The 17717-nt window shown below is 66.5% G+C and overlaps 2 protein-coding genes across 3 annotated transcripts; one reads left to right on the forward strand and one right to left on the reverse strand.

The window, feature by feature from the left end:
* The first annotated feature begins 434 nt into the window (after positions 1 to 434).
* SEMA4B (semaphorin 4B) lies at positions 435 to 13313 on the forward strand. 2 transcript variants are annotated; one of them, XM_065076902.1, is made up of 16 exons: positions 435 to 1048; positions 3959 to 4145; positions 5498 to 5660; positions 8317 to 8477; positions 8736 to 8798; positions 8872 to 8970; positions 9114 to 9225; positions 9340 to 9456; positions 9554 to 9711; positions 10170 to 10351; positions 10512 to 10662; positions 10803 to 11013; positions 11100 to 11215; positions 11368 to 11531; positions 11615 to 11709; positions 11858 to 13313. In XM_065076902.1, the coding sequence occupies exons 1-16, from the start codon at positions 444 to 446 to the stop codon at positions 12631 to 12633; spliced, it is 3360 nt and encodes a 1119-aa protein (XP_064932974.1). In that variant the 5' UTR covers positions 435 to 443; the 3' UTR covers positions 12634 to 13313. The 2 variants fall into 2 exon arrangements, with proteins under 2 accessions (XP_064932974.1, XP_064932975.1); XM_065076903.1 differs by lacking the exon at positions 3959 to 4145 and having other exon boundaries at positions 927 to 1048.
* A 1387-nt stretch (positions 13314 to 14700) lies between these two features.
* Positions 14701 to 17704, reverse strand: CIB1 (calcium and integrin binding 1). The gene is made up of 7 exons (XM_005511227.2): positions 17597 to 17704; positions 17444 to 17478; positions 16872 to 16974; positions 16369 to 16522; positions 15964 to 16082; positions 15804 to 15892; positions 14701 to 15540 (listed from the first exon to the last, which is right to left on the reverse strand). Exons 1-7 carry the CDS (start codon positions 17645 to 17647, stop codon positions 15519 to 15521), a joined length of 573 nt encoding a protein of 190 aa, XP_005511284.2. The 5' UTR covers positions 17648 to 17704; the 3' UTR covers positions 14701 to 15518.
* Positions 17705 to 17717: the final 13 nt, after the last annotated feature.

Here is a 17717-nt window from a genome sequence, read left to right on the forward strand (position 1 = left end):
GCGGCTCTGCCTGCTGGACCCCCAGGCTGGAGCACAGCTGTGTGTGCTGCTCAGCTCAGCCCCAGCACACCCCCACGGCACAGCTCTGCTGCACCCCCATGGCACAGCCCCGCTCACCCCTCTGCGCCCGAGGCACAGCTGCCTCCCAACCTGCCCACCCTGGCCGGAGCACAGGACCGCCCCTGCCAGGGCCACTGGCGGCTGCTTCCCGGCTCTTTTCTTGCCCCAGAAGAGCAGCACATCCCCCCAGGCTCTCTGCAGACTCGGCAGCTCTGTGCACCACTGGCACCTGGCCAGCAGTCTCCAGCTCCAAGCGTGTCACTGTGGGGACACATGGAGCCGTGAGCTACCCCAAACCACATGGAGCTGTGTGTCACCGCAAGATGCTGGGAGCCATGAGTTACCCCAAAACGCCTGGAGCTGGGTGTCACCACAGGGACCTTATGGTGATGCCTGGAGCCATGTGCACGTGCACTGGGTGTCCCCGCAGCTGCCACGCAGGGCAGACACCTCTGCTCCGGGGGCTGCTGTCCTCTTGCACCCCATTCCTCGTGGGCTTTCACCTGAGAAGGGCCACCGGCAGGGCACATGCTGCTGCCCCCCCAGACCACGCTCTCTGCCAGCCCCATAGCGCTGCTCTGAGGGTGGCAGGGCAGCGTGCTGCCAGCCTTGCTTGCAGACACGAGCACCGGCTCGTGGAGTGGCCAGCACCAGCCCAGGGCCAGCACAACGCCGGGCAGCCCCACGCCGGGACTCCCCCTCCCCTGCCCTGCCCTGCCGCTGAGCCAGGGCCCTCCCAGCTCCCGCACCCCAATACTGGGACCGAACCCCTGAGCCAGGCGCAACCGCCCCCGGCGGGCCTGACACCCGGAACAGTGCCGGTGGCGGAGCGGGGGCCGGGCGGCGGCGGGGCCGGCCGGGCGGGGCGGCCCTTTGTTGCGAGCGGCGGGCGGAGCAGCCGGAGCCGCCCGAAGCCGCCCCGCCGCGGGCGGGAACCCCGGAGCCGCCTCCGCTGCCGGCGGGTCCCGCCGCACCCGCCGCCGAGCCGGTGAGCAGCGGGCGGGCGCGCCGGGCCGGGGGGAGCACTGGGCACGGGGGGAGCACTGGGCACGGGGGAGTGTGCAAGGGCTGTGCAAGGGGTGTGCACGGGCGGCTGCGTGCGAGGGGCGTGTCTGTGTGTGTGTGCACGATTCCTGCGAAGGGTCTTGTGCGGGTGTGCGGGGTGTGCATGTGCAGGGGTGTGTGTGTGTGTGTGTGTGTGTGTGTGTGTGTGTGTGTGTGTGTGTGTGTGTGTGTGTGTGCGCGCGCGCGCGCCCAGGGGCTGTGCACGGGTCTGCGTGTGCATGTGCACGGGGCTCCCTGAGGCGTGTGTGTGGTGAGGGTGGTGGAGGGGCTGGGACTGTGTGTGTGTGAGAGTGTGCATGTGCGTGTGTGCGTGCAGGGTGCCGCGCACTGCGGGTGTGTGGGTGCGTGTGTGCTGGTAGCCCACCCGCTGCGTGGGGCTGTTCCCCGCGGGGGTGGTTCCAGGTGTGTGTTTGCCGTTCGGGTGGGGTGTGTTTTGCCCGTCAGCCTCCCTGGTGTGTTTACATATGTTGGGTGTGCGTTACGGCAGAGGGTGCGGAAGTGCACACACAGCGTTCTGGACGTGTTACAGGTTACTCGTGGGAGGTGTGTGTGCACACTCAGGCATGGGGCACACGTGTGCATGGTGTGTCGCATGGGTGGACATGCCACAGGCACTTGCAGGCTGCACACACGCTGTATGTCCCCAGCGTGCAGCCACTGCTCCTGACAGTGCTGTTGGGTGCCAAACAGCCCTTGGTCTTGGGGACACAGCAAAGTTGGAGCCACATGGGCTGTAGGGTCTCCCCTGTGATCCAGTGTCTGCTCCGCTGGTGCCGTGGCTGCTTTGGGGGTCTGGCACTGGTGAGTGGGGCCAAGGATACCAGCACTGGCTGGAGCTCTGTGGGGCCAGGGATGGTGGAGAGGGGGCCACACATCCCTGAGCCAGGACCCCAGGGTGCAGAAGTGCCTGCGCTTAGAACCCAACATGTCCCAGCCCTCCAAGGGTGCTTGCTGTCCCTGCTTTCCCCTGTGCCAGTAGTGCCCTACAAGCAGTGGGGACCCAGAGCACACCCTGTGTGTCCTGCAGTGTCCCGGGCAGGCAGTGTGCGGGTGCCCGCAGGTGCTGGCACTTAAGGGGCGAAGGTGGCCCATAAGTGGGCCACAGTCCCATAGTCCCCAGAGCTGAGCCTGTCATCGTGCAGGACTGTGGGGCAGAGGGGCAATGGCAGCAATGGGACAGGTGCGTTTTGTGCGGTGCTGGGTAGGCTGGGTGCAGGGCCCCCATAGGGTGCTCTGCCCAGGGTGAAGAGGATGCTGTGGGGCAGCGTGGGGCTGGTGTGTGCTGCCCTCGCACAGACTCCAGCACCCTCCAGAGGCACGGGGCAGCCAGGCTTCGTGTGCCTGCAGAGGGGCAGAGAGCAGGGCTGCAGGGTGGCAGGGCTGTGCTCATGGGACAGGGAGGCTGCCCGGGGCCACTGGGCCCTGTGGGCACCCTGTGGTGCCCTGCCTGGATGGCCATGCCCCCAGGCCCTGCACCAGGGCCAGCACCGGGCTTTGCCCTCCTGCACCATGGGCTGGAGGCTGCCCCGGCCCCTTCCCTCCTTCTGAGTGAGGCCTCTCCCTCGGGGCCACCAGCTGCCGGGTGCAGCGAAGCGGAGCAGAGCCAGTGTGCCTGCACCGCACTCCTCCCTGCCATGCCGCCCACAGCTGTGCCACAGAGCCAGCCCGGCCATAGCAGGACGCGTGGTGTTCTCCGAGCGGCCGTGCGGAGCAGCTGGTCTGGGAGCATCTGTGCGTGAATCAGCAGGGCCTGTGCAGCTGCAGGTGTGCGTGCAAGCACACTGCCGCTCTGCGCGTGTGCGCGGCCAGAGGAGGCTGTGGGTGGGGGGTCCGCCTGGTGTTGTCTGGCAGCTCCATGAGAGAGCCGAGCCGGGGGCGTGTGTGAGCCCCGGGAGATGTGGGTCGGAAGGAAGAGCTGGGGCGCGTAGGCGGCGTGCGAGCCGGGTGCAGGCCTGTGAGCAGGGGATGTGCCTGCGCTGCTGCCTGCGCTGCTGCCTGCACTGCTGCCTGCGCTGCTGCCTGCGCTGGGCAGGCTGCAGAAAGCAGGTGTGAGCATACAGGCAGCAGCAGCAGCAGCAGGGCGCATGCAGTCCCAGTGCTGCTCCTTGAAGGCAGCAGGACCCAGCTCTGTAGCTCCCTTCCCAGGCACCCACATCAGGGTGGAGGGTGCTGGTGTGGGAATTTGGTGCGGAAACCACCGCTCTGCCTGCCTGGTGACCCCAGGCCATGGGTTTTGGTGCTGCCTGAGCCCAGCACCCTGAGCAGTTTCCCCATTGCAGACTGCTGTTGCAGGCGCAGGTGGGCCGGGACATGGCAGGGCTGCTGCCCTCGTGTGTGCAGGTACCTGCAGAGTTGCACAGGACATGCACACACCAGCCTGGCGCCTGCGCCCGTGCACCAGTAGGACGGGTGCTGCAGGGTGCCCCTGGCGTTGCCCCGTGCTGGCAGCCTGCGTGGGCAGGCAGAGGAGTTAAATGGGAGTTTGTCATAAACAGGCCAGGCTGCCAGCAGTGCTGGGGAGCGCCGCACAGCCTGTGCTTAAAGGCGCAGGCTCTGGCCTCGCTCCGCTGCCTGGTCGCTGCCCAGCCTGGGCCAGGGCCGCCCCCCTCTCCCACCCCCCTGCCCAACTGCAGAGCAGCTGGCATCCCTGCGGGGGGTTCCTGTCGCTGCGTGCCATCACACTGGGGTGCTGGCACAGCACACAGGTGATGGCCAGGTTGCCAGAACTCCCCCAGGGACCCCCGGGGTGCCATGGGGCCGTGGAGCCATGGCTGCAGGGGTGTGTATCTGCTCCCACCCCATGCATGGTGACGTGCCTGGTTCTGTGATGCAGAGCCCTGTCCCGTCTGGGGCACTTCCCGGGCAAAGGTGCTGATAAGACAGGCGGAGCAGAGCCAGCAGCACTGTCCCCGGCCCAGGAAGGGACGTCAGCCTCCGGCAAGCACAGCGGGAGCAGGAAGGGAACCGAGCTGAGGAGGAAGGCAGGGCCCCCACCGGCAGCCCCAGCTCCTGGACAGCAGGTACAGCCCAGGCACTGTCCGGCAGTGCCGAACAGGTAGACTGTGGGCAAAGTCATGCCAAGAATGCGGGCACAACTGTTCTAGGAGCGTGAGGAGTGTTTTCCCTGGGCAGGGTCTTGCAGGGAGCCTCACCGGTGGGGTGGCAATGGCCTGGGTTCTGTGGCCAGAGCTGGCCAAGCAGGGTGACATGGAGCTTTGCCCCACATCAGGAGGGCAGCTGCAGGGCAGCCCCAGCCCCAGGAGAGCTGCCTGCTGCAAGGAGAGACCCTTTCTCTCAGTTTCCATGGCAAAATAAGCAGCTGTCATTAATAATGGGTTGCCATGGCAATTGCTGGACGAGCAGGCAGTTCTCTGGGGTTTGCGTGTGCTTCTGCAGGGGGTTGAGAGCTCTCCCCGTGCACTGGCTGGGGTTCAGAGCCCACCACGGGCCCAGGCAGAGCATCCTGCCCAGCGCTACCTGCTCCTTGGCATGCCCATGCCACCCAGCCCACGCTGGGGCCCTGCTGGGACCATCCTCATCCAGGAGCCCCCAGGGACAGGGCATTGGGGCTGGCAGGGACATGTCCCATGTACCTGGGTGCTGCCCTGTGTGGACATCCGTACCAGGAAGCTTTGCCCCATGGGGTGGGCTGGCACAGGCATCCCGCTGCCTGGCTGTGCTGCGCCCTGTAGGAGCCCGTCATTCCCCAGGGGGTACAGGGAGCGCTGGCTGTGGCAGGGCAGGGTCACAGCCCCCCGCAGGGAGCACAGTCCGCCGCACACGGAGAGTGGAGATAGAGCAAAGCTTGAGCTAAGGGGCTGTGGGAGCAGCAGCGCTCCCTGCACAGCCATGGGCTGTGGCTGCAGCCTTGAGGCCAAACTGTCCCAGGACAGACATTCCTGGGACAGACATCCCCTGGCCAGCATTTCCCGGGACAGACATCCTCGGGACTCCTGGCCAGCTGGACCCCCGCTGCAGGGAGAGAAGTGTGGGTGCTGTGGAGACAAAGCACCAGCCCCTCCGGGACCGTGACTGGCTGCTGCTCGCTGGGACTGCAGGCAATGGGGGGATTCTCACAGCACCGGCTTCCCCACGAGGCCGCGATGCCCCGGGAGCGGGTCGGGGCGGAGCGGCCCCTGTGGGGAACCGTCCGCCTCCTTTTCCGAACTGCCCGCCCAGCACGGGGCACCGGCACGGCTCGGTACAGCCCGGCTCGGTACAGCTGGCCTGGGCGGGGTGCGTTACCCCTCCGCTCCGCTCCGCCCGGTCCCGCCCCGGTGCCCGAGCGGGCGGGCGGGCAGCCCCGGGGCCGGGGCGGGCGGGGGCGGTGCCGGGGCCGAGCCGAGCCACCGCTGAGCCCCTCTCTCCGCAGGTCTGCAGAGCCCGGGCGGCTTCGCGGGAGGCGGCGGAGGCCCGGCCGGCCCGGCCCGGGATGGCGGCGCGGCCGGCGCTGCCCGTCCTGGCGCACTCGGTGCTGGCGGCTTTGCTGCTCTCGGCGGCGCAGGAGCCGGTCCCGCGGGTCAGCCTGTCCTACGGTGAGTGTCCGTCTGCCCACGGTGAGTGTCCGCCGGCCTACCGGGAGGGTCTGCCCGCGGGGCTCCGGCGGGTCCTTTTTCCGGGGCGGCGGAGCATCCCGTCCAACCCCCCCGGGCTCCTCACGCCGCGGGACAGGGTGGCCCCGCGTGGAAACGCCTTGTGACAGCCGGCGGTGCTGAGGCTGCACAACACCCTCCCGATCAGCCCGGCAAGCTGGGGCTCGTGTCCCGCCGAGGAGCTGGGGTGGCCGCGCTCCCCGGGGCGGGCAGGGGGACGCAGGGCAGCGGGGCCCCCAGGCGGTAGAAGCAGCAGCCGGGGCTGGGGCTGTGCTGCCTGGACAGGCAGAGTGCTGGGACTGCAGGGCTGCACACACGGCAGTCAGGGAGCCAGGGGGCGGCACGATTCCCTGTGTTGGGACCTGCACCGAGGGTGTGAGTGGGTCTGGGGCACCCAGGGGTGCTCATGTCCCTGCACACTGGGCAGCAGTGGCAGCCACGTCCTGTGTGAGCATGGGATGGCCTGAGCTGGCCACAGGGTTTAGCCTGTGGCTTCATCCTTCCTGGGACTGCCGGGGCCTGCTGGCCCCCTCCACTCTCAGCTGTGTCCCAGGGCTCTGCAGAGCCCCTTGCTGTGCTCTGCCTGGCTCCAGGCTGCTCTGGGACCCATTGCAGCCCCCATCAGCAGTGCAGCTCTGGCAGGGTTTGCTGCTCGGCCAGGGGAGGCAAGTGGGGGGCCTGGCCCACAGACCTCTCTTGCCCTGCACAGACCCCCAGCAGCTCTGTGGGATGGGTGAGCAGCAGGGCACACTCTGCAGGCAGCTTGGGCTTGGCAACAGCAGTTACTGGAGCTGTAGCCTGATGGGGGCTGCCCATGTGTGTCTGGGCTGGCTTCACCGCTGGGAGAAGGTGGCTAAATCCAGCTGCCGCTGGCCAGTGGAGCCGTCCCGTGCTGGGCAGCCTGGGAGGGTGCGGTGGTTTGGGTCGGGCTGGCTCTGGCAACGAGACGCGGACAGCTGGGAGCTCTCTCTGGCTCCATGTGATTGCAGTTCATTGGCGTGGACGTGGCCCCATCATGTGCTCCCATGACCACTGGCCGTGGCTGTGGTGGCACCAGCAGATCTGTGACCCGCCAAGCTGGATGGGAGCCCCGGGAGCAGGACAGCCCAGCTCAGCGTCATGCCATGCTGTGCCACGCTGTGCCGAGCCACGCTGCCTGGCCCTGCCTGCGCAGACCGGTTCTGCCCGAGCTCTGCCCACTGCAGAGGCTGCTTTGACTGCAGGGGCTGCAGCTCACGAGCTGTACCTGAGGATCCCAACCTGGACCTCAGGGCTGTCCCAGGGAGCTGGGGCACAGGCCAGCTGCTGTGCCAGCAGCAGCGTGTGCCCGGCCATGGCTCCCACGGAGCTGGCAAGTGTGGCCATGTGGGGCTTGCGGTTGTTGGGAGGGAGGAGCTGGTGAGCTGCTCCCCTGGAAGCGCTGGATGTGCCTCCAGCAGGTTTGTCTGGAAGAAGCAGGTCTTGTCCTAACAGGTCCCCTGGCAGCCAGCACAGGCTCCTGCAGCTCCCCGGGCTGGGCCAGCTCTGTCGGGTGCAGAGGCTGCCGCTGCCCCTGTGCTGGGGCTGTCCCCACTGTGGGGGCATCACCCTGGTGCTGGGGCACAGGAGCCTCCACGGGACAATGCCCTGGGGTCGGCAGGAGAGCCGGGGCGGGTGCGGGGCCAGGGGCCAGCAAAGACCCCGGGGATGGGAAGATGCTGCCCCGTTCTGCAGCAGCCAGGGCTCATGGAGAGACAGGGGGAGGTGCAGGGTCTGTCCCCACAGTAACGCTGGCATCACAGCACCTCAGGTCCTCACTGTAGCTTGCACCGAGCTGGGGTTGGCAGGAGCCCCGGGCTGTCCTGGCAGGGATCTGGGCACAGGCAGGGGGTCAGGGAAGGTCGGGACGTCCCTGGGGCACAGGGGAGTCAGGGGTGAGGGAGTTGGCAGTGTGAGTCAGCCCGACGTGTCCCGCTGACACAGCTGGGCGGCTGATTCACAGCAGCTGCAGGAGAGCACAGCAGGGAAAGCAGAGGAAGGGCTTCCTGGGCCCAGCCACCCACGCGGGACAGGGACAGGCAGCGCGGGTGCCTGTGACTCAGCTGGCTCTGACAGCCTCTGCCCCAGTGTCTGGCACAGGCAGCCACCAGAGCTGCCCGTGCACCAGGGTGGGCAGCCGGTCCCAGCACCCGTCTCCCTGCCAGGGGCTGGTGGGCTCGGGGTCCCTGCGGGGCTGGGCTGGGCTGAGCCCAGGGCTGTGTGTGGCTGGGCAAGCGCAGACCTGGCTGTAGTGCCTGGTGCCAGGCAGGACGGCTGTGGTGTCCTGGGGCCAACCTGGGGCCGGACAGGGTGGCCACTGGTGCTGGCAGCAGCAGTGCTGCCCTTGGTGCTGTCGTGGCGGTGCATGGCTCCCTGAAGTGTGGTGCCACGTGTGTCTGGCTCTGTGGGCAGAGCCACATCCAGCCCTGGCAGCTCCGTGCAGTGGCATGGCCAAGGTGGGATCCGAGGGCACTGGTGCCCAGCAGAGGGGCCAGGAGCGACCTGTGACACAGGGCCGTGGGTGTCAGTGCTGACCCGCACAGGCTGTGCGGGGCTGACACCCATCACTCTCCCTCCCCAGACTCAGCCGAGCGAGTTGTGCAGCGGTTCGAGGTGCCTGGCGTGTCCAACTACACAACCCTGCTGCTGAGCCCGGACAGCGGCACCCTCTACCTGGGGGCACGCGAGATGCTCATCGCCGTCAATACTAGCCACTTCCATCCTGGGGCACCGGCTCGCAGGGTGAGCCCACGGACAGGGGCTGAGTCCTGCATGGGACAACAGAGCCCCTGGGCTGGGCTGGGCCTGGGTTGTCCCTGCAGAAGTAGAGGTGACACCAAGCCAGCACTGGTGTCCCGGGCAGAGCGATGCTCTGGCCCAGCCACTGTCTGCCTCGCAGCCCTATTGGGGTGGGCAGGACATTGATGCTGGGGGCAGGAGATGGGCTCTGTTGCGGTCGGTTGTGACACAGGACTCCCTGTGACTGTCCCCTCCCTGCAGCTGCCATGGGGCGCAGATGAGGAGAAGAAGAGGCAGTGCGTGTTCAAAGGCAAGGACCCCCAGGTGAGCCCCGCGGATGCTGGGGGGCTGTGGTAGGGGCAGGCAGGGGGCTGAGCCAGGTCCTCTCGCCCTGCAGAGGGACTGTCACAACTACATCAAGATGCTGCTGCAGCTGAACAGCACCCACCTCTACACCTGTGGGACCTGCGCCTTCAGCCCGGCCTGCGCCTACATCGTGAGCATGGGGAGCAGGGCTAGGGGCTGCGGTGCCACGGGGAGTACGGGCTCCTCTCTGCCATCCAGGCCCCTTGACAGGGGTCCTGGACACAGGGGCAGGTGCTGGCAGTGCTGCCAGCTCACAGTCCGGTTTTGTTGCAGAATGTGCAGCACTTCAGCCTGGAGCGAGACACATCGGGGAAGGTGCTGCTGGAGGACGGGAAGGGACGCTGCCCCTTCGACCCTGAGTACCGCTCCACAGCCGTCATGGTCGGTAAGGCACGCTGCCGCGGGCCGCACTGGGGCCAGACCAGCACGGAGCCCAGCAAGGAGCAGGGCTGTGCCGCACGGCGTGTGCCGGGTCCCAGCGGGAGCGTCTCTTTGGCAGATGGCGAGCTCTACGCCGGGACTGTCAGCAACTTCCAGGGCAATGAGCCCACCATCTACCGCAGCCAGGAGAGCCGCATCGCCCTCAAGACAGAGAATTCCCTCAACTGGCTGCAGGGTGAGAGCTGGGGTGGCATGGTGGGTCAGGGTGTCCGTCCCGCAGGGTGGGGGCCAGTCCTGGTGGCGGGGCAATGCTGAAGTGCCTGTCCCCCCAGACCCAGTCTTCGTGGGCTCAGCCTACCTGCAGGAGAGCCTGCCTGCCGGCAACCCTGAGGGTGACGACGACAAGGTCTACTTCTTCTTCAGTGAGACCGGCAAGGAGTTCGACTACTTTGAGAACACCATCGTCTCCCGCATTGCGCGCGTCTGCAAGGTGGGCGCAGGGCAGAGGGTGTGTGTGCTGGGGGGCCGTGGCCAGGATGTCACTCACTGCTGGGGCAGGGGGGATGTAGGATCATTCTAAGCACCTTTGCCTGCTGGTTCCTGGACACCTCAGGAAGGGGCAGTTACAGCTCTGTAGTGCCCAGCCCAGGGCTGTGGCTCAAGGCCGCTGCTCCTGCTGGCCCCATTGGTGATAGTGGCCCTTCCCCATCTCCTCTACCCCTTGCCAGAGGGGACATGAGCCCCATCCTCCTCTCGGCCTGTGTTTCCCTTCCCCTGGGCACCTTGGGTGCTGTTTTGCTTGTGCCTCTCCAACACCGGGGCTGCTCCCTGGGGCCTGGGCACTGCTGTACGGATGGACAGACAGCCCAGCTCTGCTCGCCCAGCCCCGTGGGGCTCCCCGCCACCGGGCAGCCACGGCATTGCACCCTGACCCACTGTGCCATGCAGGGGGACCAGGGTGGGGAGCGTGTGCTGCAGCGGCGCTGGACAACCTTCCTGAAGGCGCAGCTGCTCTGCTCGCACCCCGAGGATGGCTTCCCCTTCAACGTGCTGCAGGACATCTTTGTGCTCACTCCGGGGGAGCTGCGCTGGAGGGAGACACTTTTCTACGGGGTCTTCACTTCGCAGTGGTGAGCAGCCGGGGGGACCCAGGACCGCTGCCTGCGGCACTGTGGGGCAGTCAGGAGCTGCAGTTCAGTTCTGGCCATGCTCAGGTTCCCAAGGTGGCGCAGGAGGCTTGGTGGAGCTAGGGTCCTGATCTGGCTGTGGGCTTTGCCTTTCCCCTGCCAGGAACAAGGGCGGGCTGGGCAGCTCAGCCGTCTGCGCCTTCCCCATGCACAGCGTGCAACGCGCCTTTGGTGGGCTCTACAAGGAGGTGAACCGCGAGACGCAGCAGTGGTACACGGACACCGGCCCTGTGCCAGAGCCCCGGCCAGGCACGGTATGTGCCTCCTCAGTGCCTGCCTGGTGCAGGACACGGGGCAGCCCCTTGTGCTCTCCCAGTCCTGGCAGCCACTGCAGCACGACCACTTGGCTACCTGCTGCCCCGAGCGCTGGCCAAGCCTCCTCCTCTCTCCCCAGTGCATCACCAGCCACACACGGCACCTGAAGATCAACTCGTCCCTCCAGATGCCGGACCGGGTGCTGAACTTCATCAAGGACCACTTCCTGATGGACAGCCCTGTGCGCAGCCAGCCGCTGCTGCTGCAGAGCCGCCTGCGCTACCAGCAGATCAGCGTCCACCGCGCACAGGGCCTCCACGGCACCTATGATGTGCTGTTCCTGGGCACAGGTGAGTGCGGGCGCTGGCTGCCGCGGGGCAGGCGCTGGTGCCTTGCATGTCCCAGGCCCTGCTCAGCACAGCCCTGGTGTTTGCAGATGATGGGCGGTTGCACAAGGCCGTGCGGGTGGACCATGGGGTGCACATCATCGAGGAGATCCGCCTCTTCCCCGCTGGGCAGCCTGTGCTGCAGCTGTTGCTGGACCAGAACCAGGCACGAGCCGGGCATGGGAACAGCAGGGCTGGACGGGGGGGATGCTGTGGGCTCAGCCTGCATGGGGGCTGGGGAGGGCTGGGCTGCACGGGAGCCGAGCCCGCTGCACAGCTCTGGGGCCACCACTGACCCCGCCGTCTCCCCTCCCGCAGGGCCTGGTCTATGCAGCCACCTACAGGGCCGTGGCTCAGGTGCCCTTTGCCAACTGCAGCCTGTACCGCAGCTGTGGAGAATGTGTGCTGGCGCGGGACCCCTTCTGTGCCTGGAGCCGGGGTGCCTGCCGCAGGGCCAGCCTTCGCTCCCCTGCGCACCCCCAGTGAGTGGTGCACCCCTTCTCCATCCCCTACACCCTGCAGCACCCTGCAGCACCCTGCTGCCCTTACTCCTCTCTGTCCGCAGGCTCTGGGCACAGGACATCGAGGACGCTGACACGGAGCGGCTGTGCCAGCCGGCCAATACCTCCCAGCCCCGGCCCCGCGTCCTCCTGCCCCCAGGTGAGCTGTGGTGGCTGCAGCCACTGCCGGCCCGGGGTGTCCTGGGGGCTCCCACACATCCCAGGCTCCCACTCAGCACCCCCATCCCTCCTGCCTCCGGCTGAGATCCCCACAGCCTTGCTGACGTCCCTGTCAATTCTTTCCACAGCCTCGGGTGCCCCATGCCAGCGGGTGCAGCTGCCGCCCAACGCGGTGCGGCCGCTGCCGTGCCGGCTGCTCTCCAACTTGGCGTCACGGCGCTGGCTGCACGACGGGGCCCCCGTCAATGGCTCCTACCTGGTGCTGCCTGACGGAGCCCTCATCCTGGTGGGCAGCCCTGAGCGGGCAGGCACCTACGAGTGCTGGTCGCTGGAGGAAGGCTTCCGCAAGCTGATGGCCAGCTACTGCGTGGGTGTGCAGGAGCCAGCCCGCGGGCCACCGGAGCCCGGCAGGAGGGGGGACGCTGGCCGGGACAGCCTGGAGACTGTCAGCACGTCCCGGAGCACCTCAGCAGTGGGCAGCGCCGCAGCGCAGCTGGATGGCAAGACCTACTGGACCGAGTTCCTGGTGATGTGTGTGCTCTTCGCCACCGCCGTTCTCGTGCTGGCCCTCTTCCTGCTGCACCGGCACCATGACAGCATGAAGACCTTGCTGGAGCCCAGTGACCCTGGCCGGCACCAGAAGCCACCCCGCAAGCCGGTGGAGAGCCTGCCCCTGAATGGCAGCAACTTGCCCAGTGCTGCGCCCGAGCACAAGGGCTACCAGGCGCTGCAGGACAACTACATCGTCAGCACCCCTGTGCACGAGCCCCCGGGCCCCCCACGTGCCTTCTCCGAATCGGAGAAGAGGCCCCTCCATGTCCGGGACAGCTTCGTGGAGGTGTCCCCCGCCTGCCAAAGACCCCGGGTGCGCCTGGGCTCTGAGATCCAGGACTCGGTGGTGTGACAGGGACAAGAACTGAGAGCCGAACCCTCACCCACAACTGCCTCTGCTCTGCTGAGCCTCACCGGACCGCAGTGCCGCGTCCAGGGTCCGTGTTGTCTGTGTATGCATGCCCGGAGCCTGCGCCCGCTGCGGCACCCATCTGGCCTGCGGCACCAGCCCCGTGTGCCCCATCAGGGTTTGGCTTCCCTGGGAGCTCCTTTGGCATCGCTGGGGCTGCTCCGGCCCCACTCCTGGGGTCGGTGCTGGTGCGAGGGGTACGCAGGGACCCACGTGCCTTCCAGGGACGTGTGGGACTTTTCCCCAGCCTGGCATCCCCACCACAGGGATGGACACAGCGCCCGGCTCAGGCTGCTGGTGCCATGAGGCCCCAGTTGCCTCTATGCAGAGGGCAAGAGGGGGCGGCCGCAGCCCCTCTTTGCCCCGACCCACTGTGACGTCCTGCTGCGGGACCCGGAGCCACACGTGCGGCTGGGCAGTGCTGGTGCAGTGACCTGCGGCATGTGCTGTGTCTGTGCTTGGTTCGTTTTTAATACGTTGAAAATGTGAATCGTGTCCCGGGGAAGAGAAGGGGGGGTGGCACTCACCCCGTGTTGGGCTGGGCAGCGACTCATCTCTGTGTCCCCGTGTGCGTGTGCAGAAACGTCTGTGGTTTTTATATAAAGTCAGGTGTCTCCTTTGGACACGTGTGCTGTTGCGCGGGGCTGCGTGCTGACCGTGTCTGGGTGGCCCCATGGAGAGGAAACATGTCTGGCACTCGCGGCGCTCAGGAGAAAAACCTGCCCAGTTGTTTTTGGTGTTGTGTGTTGGCCGGATCTCCTGCAGACTGTGAAGTCCCTGCGTGTGTGGCCAAGCACGGGGCCTTTTGGGAGGTGGCTGTGCCCTTGCCATGCTGCTACGAAGGCCAGCGGGTCCTGTGACCCCTGTAAAGGTAGAGACAGAGCAGAGTGGCCCCCACAGCGGGGGAAGCTGCAGAGCGATGAGCGATACTGTCCCAGCACCGTGAGAAGTGGTGGAAGGCGGAGGTGACCGGGAGGTGCCTGGGGCTGGGAGCCGGGCAGCCCAGGACTGGGGTGCTGTGCTGCACGTAGGACCCTGCTGGCAGCCCCAGGAGAGCAGGTCCCTCTCCCCATCCTGCACACCTGCAGGCAGACCCCAGCCGCTTTTCCATGACAGCTGGGACCAGGACGTGCATGCGGCGCCGTTTGGGAGCCCTCGTCCCTGGGAAGCGCCGGCAGCGCAGGATGTGGAGCAGCGAGCTCCACGCTGGGCTGCATGTCAGGACAGGCTCCCCCAGGGACCAGTGCTGCCTTGCTCCTGGCTGGACCAGCACACCAGCCAGCCTGCCCAGCCTGTTCTGTGACATCAAAAAAGCCACCGCAGGCGTTGGCTGGTGCTGTGCCAGCAGACACGGCCCCGGGGCCACAGGGGCTGTGGCATAGATAGCATCAGCACCGCAGGGCACCGAGCTGGAAGGGCCAGCACTGCCGGGAGCAGGAGCAGGTACATGAATGGCCGCACCAGCACCTGGCACAGCCGTCAGCCGCTCCACCCAGCGTGGGTGCTGCCGTGAGGCTAGACAAACCCTGGGCACCAGCGGGTGATACCACAGCCCCGACATTGCCCTGCGGAGTGGCTCCAGCGAGGAGGCTGCCGGCATGGTGGGGAGCGTGGCCAGGGGCAGGCAGGGCTGATGCAGGCAGGGCTGTTGCCCACAGCTGGCAGTGGGCCAGGGCCAGGCCTGCTGGCTGAACAGACACAAAGGTCTCTGGCGCTGCCCGCAGTGGAGGTGGCTGCTCGCCTGCCCTGGATTTCCCTTTGTGCCTCTTGCTCCAGGGCCGAGCTCTTTGTGTGGCGCCCGCTGGGAACAGTGCTTGGTTTGAGCAGAGGGAGGTGGCTCACGGAAGGGGCTGTCACCATGCAGGACATGGGACCTGTCCTCGGAGCTGCTGGCATGGAGGCAGAGGGGCCTGGCAGGGGGCTGTGTCCCTAGCACCCTCGTGGTACTGGTCCTGCCGCGCTGCCGGAGCCCCCTCTGCGTCCCCACAGCTAGACAAAGGCAGCACAGAGTGAGGGTGAAACCAGAGCCCTTTATTTGTGTCCTTGCAGGAGCAGGGGGAGGAAGGGGCTGGGACAGAGCTGCTGCTGAGCCCAAGCCAGTGAGGGGACAGAGAGGAGAAGGAGAGCAGAGCCTGAGTGACGCTGCGCCGCACCGGCCAGGGCAGGATGGTGTCCTGTGTCCTGGGGGGACAGCGCTCCTGCTGGGATGGCACAGCTGCAGTGCCATGGGGTTATTGCACAGAGGAAGGATCCACATTTGGGTTATTGCTCAGAGAAAGGATCCACATTTGGGTTATTGCTCAGAGAAAGGATCCATGTTTGGGTTATTGCTCAGAGAAAGGATCCATGTTTGGGTTATTGCTCAGAAAAATGGATCCACGTTTGGGTTATGGTTCAGAGAAATGGATCCACATTTGGGTTATTGCTCAAAGAATCCACGTTGCAGCAGGGAGGTCCTCAGAAAGCTGTGGGAGCCAGGCAGGGCCTTGGCTGGGCAGCAGCTCCCTGCCTGCTCATGGTAGGCACGAATTGGTACTGCGGGCAGAGAGGGGCCAGGAGTAGCTCCATGTGCCTCCCCCCTGTCCACAGAGCTGCCCCTGGTTTGCATAGGGAGATAAAATCTGCTCCTGGCAGAGCAGAGTGGCTGCAGGCACAGCAGCTTCCTGGGGCCCTGCTTTCAGGGCAGCAGGAGTGTGCCCTGCCCAAGGCACTGCGGACGGTGAGGAGCGCGGCCGCCGCCGCTCTGCTTGTGAGAAGAGGAAATGTTCTGGAAGCACGAAGAGCTGTGGCAGCCAGAGGAATGGTTGTGCCGCAGAGCCGCAGGGCTCTCATAGGATAATCTTGAAGGAGCTGCAAGAGACACTGCAGGTTCTGCACCTCCTCGCTGGGTTGCACGCGTTTTGCGAGCACCCAGCACTACGGGGACGGTCACCCTGTGCGGGTGAGGCTCTGCAGAGCAGGCAGGGGCTGCAGTTCCCTCTGCTGTTATGGGAGACCTCACACAGGTCACCTCATGTTACAGGCACCATGAGCTCTGCCCCAGTGTAGTGACCAGGGCAGGTGAACTCCCTGCGAGGCCCTGGGACAGGCTATGCTGCCATAGACCACGGTACCTGGCAAAGTCTGGGGAGCGGGAGATGACGTGCTGGAACTCGGAGAGGTTGATGGTGCCATCCTTGTCGATGTCGGACTCCTCCAGGATCTGGCAGGGAGGGATAGGTGAGCCCTGGCTGGGACTGAGCAGCGGCCCGTGCCCAGCCCAAGGCTGCTCACATTTTGGATGAGCTGCTCCATCTCCATGTTGCTCAGCCGGGACTCCTCGCCTTGCCCAGTCAGACAGTTCACCAGTTTCTCCAGGTCTTTTCTGTCCAGAGTCCCATCGTCATCAAAGTCTTTTGGAAGAGGAAAGTTACATTTCAGCAGGTCCACAGCGACCCCAGAGAGTCACGAGCAGGCACTCACACTTGGCAAAGGCCTGGGTGGCCTGAGGACACAGCAGGCTTCACACTGCACCCCTCGCTGTGTGCTGTGATGCCAAACCTGCAGTTCCCACAGAAAATTCCTAAAGCCACCGTCCCTGTGGGCGCCCTGAGGACACTGCCAGCCCTCACAAACAAGGATCTGTCCCTGCCCCAAGGTGTGGGGAACCCAGGACATGGCATCTGCCCCCAGGCTTACCAAAGATGCGGAAGGCATAGTGGGATTTGATGTCCGAGGTAGCAGAGTCACTGAAGACGCTCAGCATATCAAGGAAGTCTTCAAAGGACATGCTGTCATCCCCATCCTCTGAGGTGGAGAACACATGGCAGATGCGGTGCTGGAAGGGGTTTGCCTGCCGACACAGAGCAGCTCGGGGCAGGGCTGGCAGGACCGCGCTGTTCCGAGGCAGCAGACACTGGCTGCAGGCTGGTGCCAACCCTGCGCCCTCAAACAGCTGCCCCAGTGCCCCCAGTGAGTCACACACAGTGGGACCGTCCCTGCCCTGTGCCTCCCCGCGCAGTAGGGATCTCCGGGATCCTCCATGGCACAGCGAGGACGCGGAAGCTGTTTGTTGGCACAGCTGCTGTGCGGTAAGTGAATGTCACGTCGAGGGCAGAGCACCAGGGCAAGTAAACAGGGCCCTGCCCAAACACACCCAGACAAAGGGAGCAGTAGCGAGTCCTGCGTGCCCGGCACCGTACCCGCAGCTCAGGCAGCGTCAGGATCTGGCTCTTGGGAATGCGTGCGGAGCAGACGTTCACCCTCTCCTCCTTTGGCAGCAGTGCACTGAACCTCTTGTAGGCACTTGAAGAGGCAAGAACCAGAGATGCTCTGTGGCATGAGAGGCAGCCCAGGGCTGCGCAGAGCGGACAGCCCGTTCCCCACAGCTCCTGCCAGCTGCGCAGAACCAGACCGGGGGGTCCCGCACTGGCAGCGCCTGCGCCGCTGCTCCCGGGACACCAGCGGCCGCGGCAGGGAGAGGAACCGGCCGCGCTGGCCGCCCGAGGGCCGGGACTGCAGGGGGAAGGAGCTGCCTCCGGCCGGCCCCGCAGCCAGCACCGGCCCGGCTCGCACCCCGTGCCACCGGCGGCACCCGCAGCCCGGTGCCCGCTGAAGCTCCGGCGGCCGGTGACGGCCTAGCCGGGGATCGACACCGAGCGGCTCCTTCCCGCAGCCGGGCCGGTTCCCCCCGGCAGAGGTGAACCCCAGTGGGGACCGAGAGGGAGCTGGGGGATCCCGAGGGGGCCCGGGCAGCCCCCCCGGCCGTACTCACAGCAGGATCTCCTGCTTGCTCAGGAACGTCAGCTCCTGCGGGGAGAGCGCGGGTCAGCGCCGGGCGGGCACGGGGGCGGAGCACCCCCGCTCCGGGACCCTTGGCCGCCGGGTAATGCCGTGACCCCCGGTGCCGGTCCCGGTGTCCCCGCACCTGATACTCCCGCAGCGCCTCGCGCGGCAGCAGGCTGGCCGAGCCCCCCATAGCGGCCCGCGCCGCTTCCGCCTCGCACGTCACTCTGCCGCTGCCATGGCAACGCCCCTCCCCGCCCCGC

Source organism: Columba livia, chromosome 11 (assembly GCF_036013475.1).
Source record: "Columba livia isolate bColLiv1 breed racing homer chromosome 11, bColLiv1.pat.W.v2, whole genome shotgun sequence".
Lineage (NCBI taxonomy): Eukaryota > Metazoa > Chordata > Aves > Columbiformes > Columbidae > Columba > Columba livia.